We start from the raw sequence: 19,591 nt of genomic DNA on the forward strand, positions 1-19,591 counted from the left end.
ATAAAGAAAAAGAGAGAAAGAAAAAAATGAAAAGGGATCCTGAGACCAAAAATGTTTGAGATCCTTGGCGTGAGGCATTGGGTCCTGAGTGACCACCCAGAGCAGAGCTGTATGGCCAAAGCATGAATGAGCAGCGGTGGTTGTATCAGAGCAATGAACATCCTCCCTGGCGAGGAAAAGAGACAGCTAGTGTGAGTGTGTTCGTTTTGGACAAAGCATCTAGACAAAGAGCATTACTGTGCTTTTTAGAAGACGGGGTCATTTCATAATGATAAAAGGGTTGATTTATCAAGAAGACTTAATAATCCTAATTGTGTATATAACTAATAGCAATTATGTCAAATTTTCTTTGTGTATTTTGAATCTCTAAAGAAAGATACAGACAGATAAATCATAGTTGGATATTTTCATAGCCCTTTTTTGGTAATGAATAAAACAAGTAGACAAATCAGTAGCGATGAACAAGAGTTGGGCAAAACTGTCATCCTAATTGATATGGTTAATATTTGTAGAGCACTATATTCAGCACATGCTCAATAAATTTTTTCAAGTCCTCATTGAACAAGATAACTATATGTGTGGACATTAAAAAGTCTCCATGTCAGATATGTAACAGTTACTTGTCCAAATTATTCTTTCAGTCAATTGAATTTTTGAATCTCTCTAACCAGATCTTTAATATTTTAAGAATACTACCCTTTATTATCTGTGAATATATAAACTAATATAAATACAGATGATATATTTTATTCTTTTGCCAAAGAAATTACTATGTATGGATGTTATACTTCCAAAGAAAGTTTTTCCATAGATATTAGCCTTTGTATGATTTAACTATATCATGTCATTAAAAAGCTGATGATGCTAAATTAAAATATTTTTCGATAAGAACATTTCTCCAAAGGATTACTACCCCACTTCCTTCACTTACATCCACAAAAGGGGGGAAAAAAAAATGTCTCTATGTATTTCTCAGAGGATTACAGTCACACAGAGTATGTTCTCTGGCCACAGTGCAGCTAAACTAGAAACCAGTAACAGTAAGATAGCTACACAGTAGCCACACATTTGGAAATTAAGCAACACATTTCTGAGTAACCCATTTTATTAGTTAGGGTTCTCTAGCGAAACAGAATCAACAAGAGATATTTATAAAAGTGTCTCACGACTGTGGGGATGCACGAGTCCAAATTCTGTAGGGCAGGCAGCAGACTGGCAAATCCAATGAAGACGTTCGATGAACTTCTCAGGCAATGAACTGGCAACTTCGATGAACTCCTCAGGAAACGCTTCACTGGTCAGCTGAAGAAGAAGTGAAGATCCTCTGTGTGTCTCGTTTAAAAGTCTTCAACTGATTGGATTAAATCCGGCTAATTGCTTTCTGTCGTTGTGGAAGACACGCCCTTTGTTAACGTAATCAGTCACAGCTGCATCCAGTTGGCTGATGATTTAATAAACCAGCCTTCTGGTTTATTAACCGGCCACAAATGTCCTTGCAGTACCTGTTAGGCCAGTGCTTGTTTGACCAGACACCTGGGCACCATCACCTGGCCCAGTTGACACATAAACCAACCATCACACCCATGAATTGAAGAAATCACAAGGGAAATTAGAAAATGTTTCAAAGTAAGTGATAAGAGCACAGCTTATTACAATTTGTGGGATGCAGCTAAAGTAGTCTTTAGGGGAAAATGTATAGCTTTAAATGCCTACCTCACAAAAGGGAGGTAGAGTGGGAAGGGGGCAAAACCAGTCAAGCTAGAAAAGGAAGGGCAAATTAATACATAGGTAGGAGCCTAAATCAATGAAAAAAATAAATAAGTCTAGAAGTAGTTTCTTTGAAACAAGTTTAATAAAAATGGGTAAACCTCTAGCTAGTGTAAGCAAGAGAAAAGATAAAATATTATGCTAAGGCAAAATTTCCAATATTGGTAATGAAGGTGGGCATCACTATAGATACTAAAAGGAAGATAATGAACAAGTTTATGCTAGTACATCAGACAACATGGATGAGATGGACAAATTCCTTAAAAATTATAGTTTAACTAAACTACCCTAATCTTAATTCTAACCCTCTACCACAAAATCTGAATAATCCTATATCTATTATAGAAATTGGATTCATAATTTTAAATCTTCCCATAGAGTACCAGACCCAAATGGCCTCACTAGTGAATTCTTTTAAATAGTTAAGGAAGTTATGTTAACAATCTTCCATGAACTCTCCAGATTGGGGGGAGTTGGCAGTACAGATGCCAAAACCTAACAAAGACGGTTACACGAAAAACTGAGAGACCAACACCAATCATGAGTGGAGATAAAAAAAATCATCAGAAAGTATTAGGACATCAAATCTAGCACAATATAAAAAGGATAATACATCAGGATCCAGTGAGCTTGATTCCAGGGTTCAGGGCTGTTGAAATGAGTCAAATTTATTTAATTCATCATATTAAAAGAAGGAAGAAGTACATACATATTTCAGTAGATGCAGAAGAAAGACTTCAAAAATTTTAAGACCTAGTCATGGTAAACACACTCAGGAAACTAATTATAGAATGCTATGAAAAAATTCTGCAGCTAAAATCCTAGTGAACTGTTGAAGGCTTTCCTCCCGTGGCTGGGATATGCGAGGACCCTGCTCGCGCTCCTGTGCAGTATAATGCGGACAGACTACCAGTGCAGAAAGGCAAAAGAGAAAAGAAAGGTAAACTGGAATTTAACAGAATTTAAAACTTTTGCTCATCAAAAGAAACTTTAAAAAATGAAAAGTCCAGCCATAGACTGGAATAAAATATCCCCATTCAAATAAATAGCTGACAGAGAACTTGTACCTAGAATGTAAATGGAATTTATATAAATCAGTAAAAGATGAAGGACCCAATTTACGAAAATGGAAGACTTGAATAGATACTCCACAAAGACGACGTAAGAATGGCTGTGTGAGCACATGTGAATGTGCTCAGTGTACCTGGACATCAGCGAAATGCACCTTGAACCCGTGGTGCATTGAACACACTTGAACCCTGCACACACCTGACAGCAGGACATGTTGGAGAGGATGTGAAACCGCCAGATCGCCAGTCCACTGCCCAAAGGCATGTAAGAGTAAGAGCCCCGTGGAAAGTGGTTTGACGGTTTCTTAAAAGGTCGAACGGACACCAACTGTACAACTCGGCCATTCCACTCCAAAGTATTTACCTGGAAGAAATGTAAACATATGTCCACAGAAAGACTTGTACTCTGAGGCCAACAACAGCTTCATTCTGAATAGTCCAAAGCTGGAAATTGACCACATGTTAACAGGTGTATGCATAAACAAATAGTGGTGTACCCATACCGGGTATCTATTCAGTAATAATGGATACTGAATGGATCCTACGGCATGAATAAATGTCAGAAACTTCAAACTAAAAAGAATGTAGAGTCCTATGTAAATGACATCGTGACTTTTTAAAAAAAAAATCAACGTATTCCTCTAAGAGATTAGACCTCAAATGTTGAGATTTCAGATACTCCATGGAAACATTTTTAGATTGAGGAACCTCATTTTGGTTCATTATATCAATTTACACTGTTGTTCTCAACATAATGTACCAATTGTCCTAGTTTGTGGAAAAGTACTATTTGCAAATTATTTTAATATTTACTGGGCCCAGATGATAATATCAGCACTTTTTTTTAGCATGTACTTGACATGCCCTGCCTTCTTTAAAGCTCACTGGAACTTTCTGAGGCAGGCACTGTGGGCCCCATTTTACAGTCGGGGACACTGAGTTGGCTGCTTTGCCAAGGTGACCCAGGCAGTCAGAATTCCAAGTGTGGTTCGGAGCCCACGCTCCTGGCCCGCTGCCCCACGGAAACGGGCCAGATACGGTGAGTCTGTTTCTTCCAGACCTTACGGACACCGTGAGCGCAGTCAGGAATGTTCAAGCATTGCCACCGTGTGTTTATCCTTGAGCATGCTGTGAATCCTACAGGCTCTTTAGCCCATAGACTTCAAAATTTATTGAAACCTTATCTGAGGAAATATGTATATATGTTTGTATATTGTGTTTATTTAAACTCTAAAACTAGTATTCAAACTAGCAACCTGAATTCCTGGTGGAATTGGAAACAGTTGCCAAAATCTGTTAACTTTTCCATGTCTCTTTCCCACGTTTCCAAATGGTGTTATTAAGCCAGAACCGGCCCACAGTTTCACCATTTGCTCTCCTTCGAAAGAGAATGTAGTATTTTTCCTTACTGAGTGATTAAATGTGAGGCTATAAAAGATTATTTTATAATTTATATATAATGTTTCTCATTACAGCTGAAGGAATAAAATTAAGAGTCTCAAAAACGATTTCCAATGGAACAGCTAAGCCTGCTACTTCTGATAATTTTGTAAGTATACTATATATTTAAAAGAAGCTAAGCATTTAATTCCTTAGAAATCTGTGGTGTGAGTGTTAAATTTTGGACTGTCGGGGAAACGTGTTTTACTGAGGTTTTTTTCATGACAGTTAGTGTTACCAAGTAGCCACACCAGGTAAATACCAACACTGCAGTGTCCTTCTTGTCCTCACTTCTCGGGCGCCGCAGCCACTGAGCCTCCCCTGGGAGCTGCCTGGAAATGCAGAGCCTCAGGCCCGACCTCCCAGGTGGGAACCTGCTTCCTAACGAGGCCCACGGGCGGTTCCTGCAAGCCTTAGAGATCGGAAGGTGGTGTTTATAGCCCAAGCTAATGTTGATTTTTAAACATTTTCAAGTGATTTTTAAAGCCGTTTTAGACATTTGTTATCTGTTGAGGGAAGGACTTTTTGCCTTACCTGTGCAGTTACCAAAATTAGCACAAGTTATGTGGGTTTTTTTTAACAATGGAGGCTTAAGTGGCTGGACTCTTGGCCAGAAGTTGGGGTGGGGGTGCCTTATCTGACTATTTCAGTCCAAGACCCCCCCAGAAAACCAGGGTTCCTGTTCATACTGGCTCAGGTGATCTGTGTCTCTCTGAGGAAACAAAATGTAATTACTGCTAGAGCCAGAGAATTCCACGTGACCAGGTAGATCCCAAAGAAAAATGTCGATTTGTTTTACAATATAAGCCAAATACTCAGTATAACTTTTATTTTTCCTTCTCAAGGTGAGATAATTAGAAGCAAGTTTCTGTTTAAAAAAAAAGTCTAGATTCCGCAGCTGACCTTCTGCGGAGGGATGAGCATAAATGCAAATGATACAAATAAATAGGGTTTTCCAAATTAGTTATTTGTACCATCATCTTGAGATAACATTTCTCTTGAAAAAATTGTTAACTCATGGTATAAAAACTTGAAAAAATCATAATGAGGGCTGGGAATCAAGAAATCAAGGCAAATTGTATTCTTGCTCTTTTCTATGTTATAATCAACTCGCATGTTTACTGTGGGTTCTCAGGGGAAAAAAATAGCACCTGTGTATCTAACTAAAACCAAGAAGAGCAAAAATGTGAAATCTAATTTTTGATCATTTGCGTAAGAAGATGTACGCTGTGTAAGTGCTAATGTCTTAGGGCATATGTAGAGACTAAAGGAATGTCACGCGTTTGAATTTAAATACTCGAATTTTACTTACATTCTGTTAAAAATTCTGCTTCTAGGTATTATTAAGCAAATGCTTATGTAGAAATATTTATTTCTGCAGGATGAAGATTTGAAGTGGGTGGAAGAAAATATCCCCTCTTCATTCACAGACGTGTAAGTATCCTCTGTTTGGGTTTGCGTCTTGGGTTTAGACTTTCGATGAAAAGGGTGAGTCTCAGTCTGCCACGTGCCTTTCAAACCTCAGTCTCAGAGGATGTGACAGGCGGACCTCATGGGGACTGCGGAGAAAGCAGCAGAGCCCTGGCTCGGGCTCCCTCGCTCCTCCTCGTCCCCGACCACCCCAGCTCTTTAGGGTCTGAGGGTACGAGGAACAGTTTACTCCGCTCTGACTTGCTGTCATGTAAAAGCCTGGGCATGTTTAAGGTATCTCTGAACACACACACACACACACACACACACACACACACACACACACACAGCCACAACAGCATTCATGGTAGGAAACTTCCGGAGGAAAAACGTGAGCAAGGGAAAATAGAGTGTGTAGGAAGCCCCTCTGGGAACTGTGTTCTGTTTGACACAGTATTCCAGGTAGGTGTTTCCACAGAAGAAAACAGTCAGAATATCCAAGTATGATGACATTTTCACAGTGTTCTCTCCTTTCTCTATCCCCACCCAATTCCTGTTTACACAGTTTCTGTCAAGAATGATACCCCTTTTGTCTGAGGAATTTCCTTCGCATTTATTTCCTTTACTACAGGTACGCTGGTAATGAATATCTCAGGGTTTGTTTGTCTGGAAAGGTCTTCAGTTCACCTTCCCTTTTGGATGAGATTTTTGCTGGGTATAGAATTATTGGTTGATAGTTTGTTTTCTTTCAACACTTCCAAGATTGTCACTTCATTGTCTTCTGACTTCGTTTTTGGAAGAAGTCTCCTTTAGTTCTTACCTCTGTTCCTCCATGTGTTGTGTGGTTTTGTTTGTTTTGTTTTCTTGCTGCCTTCAGATTTTTCCTTTATCATTGGTTTTCATCCTGATGCTGATTCTAGTGTGGGTGGGTGGGTGGGGAGTGGGAGAGGTTGGAATCCATCCTGCTTGGGATTTTTTCTGAGCTGCTTCAATTTGTGGTTTGATCTCTTTCATTATTTTTGGAAAATTCTTGGCCATTGTTGCTTCAGATATTTGTTCTCCCTCTTACTTTCTCTGTCTTCCTCTGGGATACCTGCTAAACGTGGCAGGCCTGTGGTCTTGTTCCACAGCTCTCAGCTGCGCTCTTCTTTTCGCCCACTGCACCCCACCCCTGCACCCCCATACCCCTGCACACACACATTCTTTTTTCTCTCCTATTTCAGTTTGAGTAATTTCTATTGACTGATCTTCAAGTTCACTTTTTCTCAGCTGCATCAAGTCTACTGATAGCCCATCAAAGGCATTCTTCAACTGTTTTTTAAAATTTCTAGCATTTTTTTTTTTAATTCTAGCATTTCCATTTGGTCCTCTGGTTTCCATCTCAGCTGAAATTTGTCATCTGTTCATGCATGTTATCCACTTTTTTGATGAGAGCCTTTAACATATTAATCATGGTTATTTTAAATTCTCTCTCTCTCATAGCTCTAACATTGGAGTATATGTGAGTCTGGTTCTCTTGTTTGCTTTCTGTCTTCACAGTGTCTACTTTCTTTTTTTTTCTTTAATTAATTAATTAATTTTTTTATTAGAGAAGTTGTGGATTTACCTGGAAATCATGCAGGAAGTGTGGAGTACTCATATATACCTGTGGGCACACACACACAGACACACACAGTTTTCCCTGTTACTAACACTTTGCATTAGTGTGCTACTTTTGTTCAGGTTGATGAAATATTGCTGTAATTGTAATATTAATATATTTCATAGTTTATAAGGTTCAAAGTGTTTTATAATTCTATGTTTTTTATAAAATTTTTTCTAGTAGCATATTTACGATCTAATATTTCCCATTTAACCACTTTCAAATATATAATTCAGTGGTATTAAGTAAATTCACAATGTGCTGCCATCACCACCATCCATTACCAAAACTTCTCTATCACCGCAACATAACTTCTGTACAAATTAAGCATTAATGTTCCATTCCCTGTACCACTCTGCCCCAGGTAACCTGTCTTCTAGTGTCCAACTCTATAAATTTGCTTATTCTAATTACTTCATATCCATGAGATCATGCAATGTTTGTTCTTTTTTGTCTGGCTTATTTCACTGAATGTCTTCAAGGTTCATCCACAAGTATCAGCACTTCATTCCTTTTTATGGCAGCATAATAGTCCATTGTGTATATATATACCACCGTTTGTTTATTCATTCCTTTGTTGATGGACTCGTGGGTTTCTTCATCTTCAGGCAGTTGTGAATAATGTGGCTGTGAACATCAGTGTGCACATACCTGTTCAGGACCCTGCTTTTGATTCTTTTGTGTATATACCTAGAAGTGGAATTTCTGGGTCTTACAATAATTCTGCATCTAACTTTCTGAGGAACCGCCAAACTGTTTTCCACCATTTTACATTCCCACCGTTGGTGAACGAGTGTTCCTATTTCTCCACTTCTTCTCAAACAATTATTTTCTATTTTTTTTTCAATAGTAGCCATTCTAGGGGATGTGAAATGGTTGAGCATATTTCCACGTGATGGTTGTCCATTTGTATATCTTCTTTGGAGAAATGTCTTTTCAGGTCTTTTGCCCATTTTAAATTGGATTGTTTTGTTGTTGAGTTGTAGGATTTCTTTATTCTGGATATTAAACTTTTATCAGATATATGGTTTCCAAATGTTTCCTCTCATTCTATAGGTTGTCATTTTATGTTGATGATGAAGTCCTTTATGCACAAAAGTTTTAAATTTTGATGAAGTTCCTTTTATATCTGTTTTTTCTTTTGTTGTTGGTGCTTTTGGTATAAAATCTAATACTTTATTATTGCCTGACACAAGGTCTGAAGATGCTTCCCTGTGTTTTCTTCTAAGAGTTTTATAGCCCTGGTTCTTACATTTAGGTTTTTGATCCATTTTGAATTAATTCTGTATGTGGTATGAGGTAGGGGTGCTCCTTCATTCTTTTGCAAATAGATACCCAGTTTTCCCAGCACCGTTTGTTGACAAGATGGTTCTTTCCCCGTTGAGGGGACTTGGGAACCTTGTCAGAAATAACTTGTCCAAAAATGTGAGGTTCTGTTTCTGAGCTCTCAATTTGATTCCATTGGTGTAAATGTCTGTACTTATGCCAGTACCATGCTAACTAACTTTGTGATTAGTTTTAAAATTGGGAAGTGTGAATGTTCCAACTTTATTATTCTTTTTCAGGATGGTTTTGCCTATTCAGGGCTCCTTACCCTTCCATATAAATTTGGTGATTGGCTTTTCCATTTCTGTAAAGAAGGCTGTTGGAATTTGATTTGTGTTGAAACTGTAAATCACTTTGAATAGAGTTGACATCTTAATGATGTTTAGCCTAATGATTCATGAACATGAAATGTCCTTCCATTTATTTAGGTCATCTTTGATTTCCTTTAGCAAAGTTTTATAGTTTTTTATGTATAAGTCCTTTACATCCTTAGTTAAATTTATTCCTAGATACTTGATTCTTTGGGTTGCTATTGTGAATGGAATTTTTTCTTTGTTCATTTCCTCTTCAGTTTGTTCATTACTAGGGTATAGAAACACTACTGATTTTTGCATGTTGATCTTGTACCCCACTGCTTTGCTGAATTATTTATTAGCTCTAGTGGCTTTGCTGTGTATTTTTCACATCCTCCTCTATACAAAGGATCATGCCATCTGCAAATAGGGATAGTTTTACTTCTCTCTTTCCAATTTGAGTGCCATTTATTTCTCTTTCTTGCCTAATTGCTCTGGCAAGAACGTCCATATAATATTGAATAACAGTGGTGACAGTGGGCATCCTTGTCTTGTTCCAGATCCTAGAGGGAAAGCTTTCAGTCTTTCACCATTGGGTATGATATTTGCTATGGCTTTTTCATCAGTGCTCTTAATCATATTGAGGAAGTTTCCTTCTATTTCTAGTTTTCTGAGTGTTTTTATCAAAAATGGGTGCTGGATTTTGTCAAACATCTCTACTGTGACAATTAAGATGATCATGTGTGTTTTTTTCCCCTCAATCTATTAATGTGGTACATTGCATTAATTGGTTTTCTTGTTTTTGAACCATCCTTGCAGACCTTGGATAAATCCCACTTGATTATGGTGTATAATTCTTTTAATGTGCTTTTAGATTAAGTTTGCTTTCATTTCTTTGAGGATTTTTGCATCTGTATTCATAACAAGTATTGGTCTATGATTTTCTTGTGGTGTCTTTATTTGGCTTTGGTGTTAGTGTTATGTTAACTTCATAGAACTAATCAGAGAATGTTCCCTCCTCTTCAATTTTTGGAAGAGTTTGAGCAGGAATGGTATTAATTCTTGGAATGTTTGGTAAAATTCACCTGTGAAACTAGCTGGTTCTGGGCTTTTCCCTGCTGGGAGGTTTTTGATGACTAATTCACTCTTTAGTTGTTATTGGTTTGTTGAGACTTCTATTTCTCTTGAGTCAGTTTATGAGTAGTTTGTGTGTTTCTAGGAATTTGTCCATTTCATCTGTGTTGTCTAATTTGTTGGCGTTCAGATATTCCGTGTCCTCATACAATCCTGTTTATTTCTGTGGGGTTGGTAGTAATGTCTCCCTTTACATTTCTGATTTTAGTTATTTGTGTCCTCTTTTTTTCTTTGTCAGTATAGCTAAAGGTTTGTCCATTTTATTGATCTTTTAAAAGAACCAATTTTGGTTTCTCTATTTTTTTATTCTGTATTTCATTTATTTAGACTCTAATCTTTGTTATTTCCTTGCTTCTGCTCGCTTTTTGTTTAATTTGCTCTTCTTTTTCAGGATCCTCAAGGTATGAGGTTAGATGTCTGATTGAGATTTTTTTTCTTTTTTATGTAAGCATTTAAAGCTATAAATTTCCTTCTTAGCACTGCCTTTGCTGCACCCACTAAGTTCTGATATGCTGTGTTCATTTTCATTCACCTCAAGATATTTCCTAATATTCCTTTTGATTTCTTCTTTGACCCACTGAGTATTTAAGAGTTTGTTGTCTAATTTCCATATATATGGGGATTTTTTCCAGTTTTCCTTTTGTTAATGATTTCTGACTTCAAAGATATTTGGTATGATTTCAACATTTGAAAATTTATTGAGACTTGACCTGTGTCATAATATGTGTTCTGTCCTGGAAAATGTCCCACGTGCCCTTGAGAAGAATGTGTTCTGTAGTTATTGTGTGTAGTGTTCTGTAATTGTTAGGTCTAGTTGGTTTATAATGTTCAAATTCTCTATTCCCTTATTGAGCTGTCTAGATGGTCCATCCATTATTGACAGTGGGGTATTGAAGTCTCCAACTATTATTGTAGAGCTATTTCTCCCTTCAATTTGCATATGCATTTATGATTATATCTTCTTACTGAATTGTCCCTTTTACGTGTATGTAATCTCTATTGTCTGAAATCAGTATGGCTGGCTACCCTGGCTCTCTTTTGGTTACTGTTTGCATGGAATATTTTTCCGTCCTTTACTTTCATCCTGTTTGGGTCTTTGGATCTAAAGTGCGTGTCTTGTAGGCAGTGTATGGTTGGATTGTGCTTTGTTTTGTTTTTAATCTGTTTCTGATTGTAAAGGTGAGCTCTCATGTCCCACTGAGGACAGTGACTCTTGGAGGCTGCTGCTTTGGGTCTTGCTTGTTCTGAGCCCTTTCCCTGGGGCGGTTGCCCTGAACGCGAGGTTGCCAACTGCTCCGTAGTTTGGCACTTCATGTTGCCCTTTGGGGGATGAGGTGTGATTTGTTCTCCCGTAGCGCAAGTCCTACTCCTCAACTCTCCACAGTTTTTAAGCCTTGTTTCCCTGCTCTCTACACCCACGAGCTTGTAATGGCAGTGGGAAAGCTGCTGGAGTTTGGCATTTATTTCTCTACTTCCAGGTAATTTCAGTTTTCTGTTCTCCTGGTAATGCCAAACACGGGGGTGTGTGTGGTTTTGTTTGCCATCTTTAGTGAATTCTTGGTTTCTATAGGTGAGGCCACGTGAAGAGATTCCGATTAGGCAGCCACCATCGCCTTCTGGGCTTGGGAACCTCCTAGGAGGCCTCTGGAAGGAGGTCAGTGTGCAGATTGCCCTCCACCGTGCCCACGTCCTGGCGGAGGGCAGCGTGGCTCCTGGTGCTTCTTACGTCTCCGACAGGCATCCTCACGCTATCTGTCACTGGAAATGGCTTTTGATTCTAAAAGTTCCCTTGGAATATAAAGGATTAGAATGTCTTATTTGACCTCTCATGAAACATTTATGTGAGATGAGTGGGGTTGTATAATACAGGATGGTTTCCAATATTTGGGGTTTTGCGGAACCCTTCCTTATTCACTTCTGAAAATTTTAACGTGAGAAATTCAGCATAAATCCACATTTAATGTACACTTTGCTTAGCAAGTTTAGTATGTAGACTTCATACACAGAGAATCTTTTTTATGCATGTGTGGAAATTGAACAAAAATTTTGCAAGTCCTGTGCTATGATGCGATGTTATTAGTATTCCGTGCAGTCTCTCCTCGTCTCTGGGAAGTCGGCGGGTGTGGCTCGCCTCCCCCTTTCACACACTGCAGGAGTATTAGCAAGTCTAGGAAGTCACTGGCCTCACTGAGGAGCCCATTTGGCCATCAGTGTCCATCCCTGCAGCGGATGCCAAGTGCCCCCCAGGCCGTGCCCTGGCCTCTGTGGTTCCAGCTCAAGCTCCCTGGAAGTGTCCTCTCCCCTAGGTTCTCCAGCTCCCCGCAATGGCCGTGTCCCCACAGTCTCCCAGTTCCCCTTCCTGCAGAGCACGCTGTGGGGGCAGCCTCTGGAGCTGCAGCCCTCGGTGACTGTGGCCCAGACTCGTCTTCCAGGCTCTTCTCAGCGCTCTGCCCACGTTGAGTGGCGTAGAGCTCCCTGCACGGTCCACACACTTGTCTTTGCTTTTTATCCAGTTTTCTTTCCTGGACCAAGGTTACGATGTGTGCGTCTTTCTCTCTCCAGTACCCTTCCCGGGTAGACGTCCAGTCAGTGCAGATCTAGATGCTTGATTACGTACACATCATCTTTCGGGACGTGTTTTTTCCTTTCTCTCACGTTCCCGCTGAAGCACATGATGTGGGTGGTTTCCAAATGAGATGGCAGGTTAATTCAGAGCTTGTGTAACTATTCAAAGAAAGCGTATCAGGGAATTAAGCATAAATACGTAGGTTGAGGTCAGACCTCATGCTGGAATCACTCCTTTGTGTGTGGTTTGGTCATTGATATTCCTCCAGCCTGTTGGGCTCCAGGGTTGCTCATCTTGCCTCATTTTTTTCCATTTTAAAGTTAGGATTTTTTTACTATTTCAATTCATTTTTAATTGAACATCTTTGAAGTAACACGTTCTAAAAAGTACACAAACCCTAAGAAAGTGTATGCCTCAGCAAACTTTCAAAATGATTACGCTTGTGTTATGCAACACCCAGATCAAAAAGTAGAATGCCCTAAAAATCCAATTTCTGTCCTAAATCCCGGCACCCCATACACGTAAAGTATTAGATGACTATAGATTAGTTGAGCCAGATTTAAAAATTTAATCCTTCAGTAATTTATTCATTTCTTCTCTGGCTTCCAGTGTAGTAATATGCCACAGTTTACACAATTGGTTATTTTCAGTTTTGGGGTATTAAAAACTGCTGCCATGGAAGTTCTTGCCTGTGTCTGTTGGTGAGCCTCGGTGTTCTCTTCTGTTGCCTGCTGTTCTAGTTTGCTAATGCTGGAATGCAAAACACCAGAGATGGATCGGCTTTTATAAAAGGGGGTTTATTTGGTCACGTAGTTACAGTCTTAAGGCCATAAAGTGTCCGAGGTAACACATCAGCAATCGGGTACCTTCACTGGAGGATGGCCAATGGTGTCCGGAAAACCTCTGTTAGCTGGGAAGGCACGTGGCTGGCTTCTGCGCCAAAGTTCTGGTTTCAAAATGACTTTCTCCCAGGACGTTCCTCTCTAGGCTGCAGTTCCTCAAAAATGTCACTCTTAATTGCACTTGGGATATTTGTCCTCTCTCAGCTTCTCCGAAGCAAGAGTCTGCTTTCAACGGCCATCTTCAAACTGTCTCTCATCTGCAGCTCCTGTGCTTTCTTCAAAGTGTCCCTCTTGGCTGTACTAGCTTGCTCCTTCTGTCTGATCTTATATAGTGCTCCAGTAATTTAATTCAGACCCACCCTGAATGGGCGGGCCAGCACCTCCATGGAAATTATCCAATCAGAGTCATCACCCACAGTTGGGTGGGGTGCATCTCCATGGAAACACTCAAAGAATTACAATCTAATTAACACTGATAGGTCTGCCCACACAAGATTACATCAAGGATAATGGTGTTTGGGGGACATAATACATTCAAACTGGCACAGCTGTGTTTATCCAGAAGTGAATGGCTGGGCAGTAGGGTGTGCCTGCATTCGGCTTAGTAGGTACACTGGACTTTTTTTTTTTTGAAATAAATTCAAAGTTATAGGAACAGTTGTAAAAACAATACAAACCCCATATACAGAACTCCAGCATACTCTGACCCCCCTCCCCTGATACCCCAATCCGCCAACTTAAACATCCTGTCACACTGCTATTTCTTTCCCTCCCTCCCTATCATCCATCATCTATTGCTCTGTCTTCTGAACATATGAGAGCTAGCTGCACAGATCCTTGAACATACACTGTAATTCACATATACAATTCCCATGAACAAGAACATTCTTTTATGCAGTCCCATTAAACGCAGCTAAGAAGTACAAGAGATTCAACACTGATACAAAGCTTACATTCTATATTTCTTTTATTTTTTTTTCCTAATGTCTCAACTGTGTCCCTTTGAGCCTCCTCTCCTCCATCCTCAGATCCCATCCAGGGTCATCCTTGGCATCCAATTATCATCTATTTAGACTGCCTTTTTTTTTTTTTTCCGTCAATTGTGGAAACATATATACAGCCTAAATCTTCCCATTCCACCCCCTCCCTAGCATTCCATTAGTGGGATTAATCACATTTAGAATGTTGTGATGCTATCTCCTTTCCACCATCCATTACTAGAAATTTCCCTTCACCTCAAACAGCAACCCTACACTCATTTTTTCAGTCCTCATTGCCCCTTCCCCCATTTCTCTTGACCCACACTCTACTTTTCATCTCTATGGTTATATTCTCTGATAATTACTTTGTGTTTACTGTGAGGCTTAAAATTAAACTCTTAAATCCTTATCAATCTTGTTTTTCTTTGATACCAACTTAACTTTAATAGGACACATAAACTATGTTCCTATACTCCTCCATTCCCCCACCTTTATATAGTTCTTGTCGAAAATTACATATTTTACTTTGAGTTCATTAGAGTTTGTGTATTTCATATCATGTAGGAAGTAAATAGTGGAGTTACAGTTCAAAAATTATTGACTTCTATTTGTATTCCATTGTGGTCAAAGATTGTGCTTTGAATATATTCAATTTTTTTTTTTTTTATTTATTGAGGCTTGTTTTATGTCCCAGCATATGGTCCATTCTGGAGAAAGATCCGTGATCACTAGAAAAAAATGAGTTTCCTGGTGATTTGGGATGTAAGGTTCTATATATGTCTGTTAAAATTCTCTATATCTCTTTCTCCTTTGTTTCTCTGTTGGTAGGGCTCCCTTCAGTATCTGAAGTAGGGCAGGTCTTTTATTGGCAAACTCTCTCAGCATTTGTTTGTGAAAAATTTAAGCTCTCCCTCAAATTTGAAGGAGAATTTTGCTGGATAAAGTATTCTTGGTTGGAAATTTTTCTCTCTCAGAATTTTAAATATGTCATGCTGCTGCCTTCTCGTCGCCATGGTGGCCACTGAGTAGACACAACTTAGTCTTATGTTGTTTCCTTTGTATGCGGTGAATTGCTTTTCTCTTGCTGCTTTCAGAACTTGCTCCTTCTCTTCAGTATTTGAGAGTCTGATCAGAGTATGTCTTGGAGTGGGTTTATTTGGATTTATTCTATTTGTAGTTCACTGGGCATTTAGGCTTTGTGTATTTATATTGTGTAGAAGGTTTGGGAAGTTTTCCCCAACAATTTCTTTGAATACTCTTTCTAGACCTTTACCCTTCTCGTCCCCTTCTGGGACACCAGTGAGTCTTAAGTTTGGATGTTTTATTTTATCTGTCGTATCCCTGAGATCCATTTCGATTTTTTCTATTTTTTTCTCCATTCTTTCTTTTGTTCTTTCATTTTCTGTTCTGTGGTCCTCTAGGACACTGAATTGTTGTTCAACTTCCTCTATTCTTGTATTATGAGCATCCAGAGTCTTTTTAATTTGGCTAACAGTTTCTTTTATTTCCATAAGATCTTCTATTTTTTTATTTACTCTAGCAATGTCGTCTTTATGCTCTTCTAGGGTCTTCTTTATGTCCCTTATATCCTGTGCCATGCTCTTCTTCATGTCCTTTATATCCTGTGCCGTGTTTCGTTCCTCAATTGTAGTTCTTTGATTAATTGTGCCAAGTACTGTGTCTCTTCTGATATTTTGATTTGGGTGTTTGAGATTGGGTTCTCCATATCGTCTGGTTTTATCATATGCATTAAGATTTTTTGTTGTTTTTGGCCTCTTGGCATTTGTTTTGCTTGATAGGGTTCTTTCAAGTTGTAAAAAAAATACCAATCTAATTTTTCAGAAATACAAGTTGGTGGCGTACACTTTCTTCAACTAAGCAGCAGATGGCGTCTGCTAGTCATTTCTCCTCAACTCTGTCTCTGCAGTGTGTGGGGAAATGATTCCTGTGGGGTTCAGTTGGTGAGCTCAGTTTGGGTTTGTTGTTGGTGCTGTCCGCCCTGAATGTGGGGCATGTGTCCAGGTAGCTAGGGAGTCAGGGCAGCTTTAGTATTCAAACCCCCCAGGTGTTCCTGGAGATTCAAGGCTGTTGCAAGAGTCTAGCCTTCATTTTAGTTCTGCCCCAGACCCTCTCTGTCGCTGACCCACAAACTACCGGCATTGACGTAGCGTCCCTGGGTTTTCCAAGTGGGCCCCTTTCTCAGCTGTGATCTTCCAGGACCTCTGCTGAGGGAAGGCTGTGCTACGTCATTAGTGCGCATCGTCCCTCAAGGGAAGCCCCGGGCCGCTGGGCCGTGCAGGGGCGCTCCCAGCCTGATGCAAAGATGGCTGAATGGGGCGTCTCAACTCCCCCCCTCTGCTCGCACATTTCCTCCTTCCCAGCTCTGGGACAACTGGCGCGTCTCTGGGCTGTGGGCACGGCCCTGGGCAGGAGTGTCTCCAGCCCTCCAGGGAGCCAGCTGCTAGCCACAGGGTTTCTTTCTCCTTCCAGCTTTCCTCTCTGCTCCCCTGGCCTTGAGGGAATCTGCAACAGGCTGTCCTCCACGCCAGACACCGAGAGGCCGGCTCAGCCCTCTCCTGCCGTGCTTCACTGCACGGTTCCCACCGTCGCAACTGCAGCTGCTCCTGGGCTCTTCCCTTTTTTTTTTAAAAAGAACCAGTCCATCTCCAAACGCCAACCCCCGGCTTCCCCACATGCTGTGCAGCCGCAGGTCTTTCACCCAACTTACTCACTCGTTTCAGAATGCAGACTCCCGGTTTCACCAAGTATACGGCCTCTGTGGTTCTAGCAGACCTTGTCCAGCTGATGCATCGCTGAAACCAGTATTCTGGGTCACCTTCTGGTTTTTATCTAGTATTTTTCACGGAGGTGTTTTTTTCCGTCTCACCTAGCCGCCATCTTAGGTTCTCTGGACCTACTTTTAATAACACTGTAACTGTTTCCTCATTTCATTTTAGAGCTCTTCCAGTGTTGGACGACTCAGATGAGGTAAAATATATTTTTGTTTATTTCCTCAGAGCTGTTACTTTCAGAAATAGAAATGTATTTCAGAAAGGAATTCTGAAAGTTAGTTTTTAAAATGACAAGTTGAGCAGATTGCAGACCCTGTGGATTGATTGGTGGGTGACGTTTAGAGGAGCGAGGTCCAAATTTAAGACGGGAGCAAGTTGAATGTGTGTTGGTGTGAAAGAAGTCAAGAATTATTTTATAAGATTTTGACTCTGATTTTTAAGGTTCTGTAAACATAGGTGGGTGCGTACAAGATTTCAAGTTGGCACTTTGTCTAAATTAATCTCTGATACTTGTAGATATCTTGCTGGCATATTGAATAGAATTCCCATTCACTAAACAGGACATTTGATTAGAGGATATGGATTTAGGAAAGTCTTTCAAAAAAACAGAAAAGTTGTCATGGGTCCGCTGGACACTGAAGGGAGCCCCAGTGGGAAGGAGTCTGAGGCGTGTGGATTAAAGTGGGGTGGGGGCTGGGGGGGCGTGACCACTGGGAATTGGGTGGTGGTTGTGGGCTGTGGAGGGCCCTGCAGCTCGGTGCACGGGGACGGAGGGAACGTGGTGTGGGCTAGTGTGTGGATTTGACAGCAGTGGGCTGGGAGGGCAGGGGAGGCTGCGGTTCCCATGTGTTCCAGGCTGTGTAGCTGCAGAAGGAGCACAGAATTACCTTTCAAGGGCTGTTTCAAGTATCCACGTGGTGCATCGAGTTACTTAAAGCGAAGCAGGGCCCTAGATGAGCTACTCCTCAGAAATCCACCCTGGCTGGTCCCTGCTTCTCCTGGGAGTCTGTACTCAGCACTTTCTGGCAGAAAGTGGAGATTTTCTGAACTTCTCAGCAGCTATTTGACTACATGTGATTAGAGAGTGTGGATTATACGGTTTTTATTTTCTGTACCTAATACTTAAGTGTATATCATGGAATAAATGCTTGGTTCCCCACAAAATTGTGGCCTTTGAAAGGCTGGAGAATTTTGTAAGGGTTCTGGAAGCCCCAGCCACATTTTGATGCACTTTTTTTTTTTTTTTTTTTAGGAAATCATGACCAGATCTGGAATGGCCGAAAAGATGTTCTCTTCTGAAAAGATCATGTGATTGGAGGCCCTTCCTGGAGACTGAGGAGAGCTTTATTTTGGTGCAGTGTAACAAGTTTGTTCTGTGGTATCTCGGCAGTGCGTGCTTTAAAAGGAGACTTTGGGTGGGGTGTGGTTTCGCACCCTTGCCGAGCTGCCTCCTGAATATCTGCTCAGTGCCCGTCACATTGCCTGGGTCTGGAAATACTCCAAGAAGAGTATTACAGTAACGACACGTGCACAGACACCCTTAGTGGACCAGGGGCAGGATGCAGTTTGGGGTTCTCTCTTTTTTCTCTGGAAAATACGACAATTCCATATTTTACAAAAAAAATTTAAGCACTCTGACACTTCTCCCTCTCATCTTTGAGACGGATGAAGTGGTTCTTGTGAGGTGCAGCAGATTGGGGGGGCCTGGATGCAGTAATCGTTGGCGTTATACTGAAGAGCTTTGGGGAGACGTAGAACCCAATCAGCTTTGTCATGTAAGCATGTTGGTCTGTTCAGGGCTTCTGCCCCTGCACAAAGCCCTCTGTAAACTTTGTAAACGTTATGGCGCACACGTCGTGGCGAGTCAGGGCCTCCCTGGCTCTGCACCGGGACCCCGGTGCGGAGGGGCTGGAGCTCTGCCTCGGGGTGTGTGCCCACGCTGCTGACCCCCCCAGGCCAGGCGGCCACTGCCCAGCCACTTCCCCCAACCCCCTGGACACCTCCTTCCCGGCCGGACAGGGAATCTTGTAGAAACTAGAACCTTGACTTGGACATAATCTTGACATACTCTGTTTCATAATAAAAAGTGTGTATTTAAGTGCACAGATCACTGTTAATCTCGTCATCAATTTCTTAAGTTTCAACCATGTTTTATTCCTTATTTTGTTATATATGTATATATGATATATGATTTGAAATTTTTTGTTTTAATAACTTTAGATGCAGAATGTTATAAACTTGAAAGAAAATCAAAGGTAGTGTGATGAAAATGTGAAGGTTTTGCTGCTTTCGAGACCAAAGATATGGGTCTGGTGGACATTTAGAATAG

At 40.5% G+C, this 19,591-nt stretch overlaps 1 protein-coding gene across 2 annotated transcripts in view; it reads left to right on the forward strand.

Moving 5' to 3' along the window:
* The window catches only part of TMEM87B (transmembrane protein 87B), a 76,100-nt gene extending 56,733 nt beyond the window's left edge, over positions 1 to 19,367 (forward strand). For both annotated transcript variants that reach the window (XM_037807661.1, XM_037807662.1), the window contains 4 exons: positions 4,313 to 4,386; positions 5,659 to 5,711; positions 17,428 to 17,458; positions 18,515 to 19,367. In XM_037807661.1, coding sequence (XP_037663589.1) covers positions 4,313 to 4,386; positions 5,659 to 5,711; positions 17,428 to 17,458; positions 18,515 to 18,574 — 218 coding nt within the window. In that variant the 3' untranslated portion in view covers positions 18,575 to 19,367. The remainder of the gene's footprint in view (positions 1 to 4,312; positions 4,387 to 5,658; positions 5,712 to 17,427; positions 17,459 to 18,514) is intronic.
* The last annotated feature ends 224 nt before the right edge of the window (positions 19,368 to 19,591 follow it).

Source organism: Choloepus didactylus, chromosome 17, assembly GCF_015220235.1.
Source record: "Choloepus didactylus isolate mChoDid1 chromosome 17, mChoDid1.pri, whole genome shotgun sequence".
Lineage (NCBI taxonomy): Eukaryota > Metazoa > Chordata > Mammalia > Pilosa > Megalonychidae > Choloepus > Choloepus didactylus.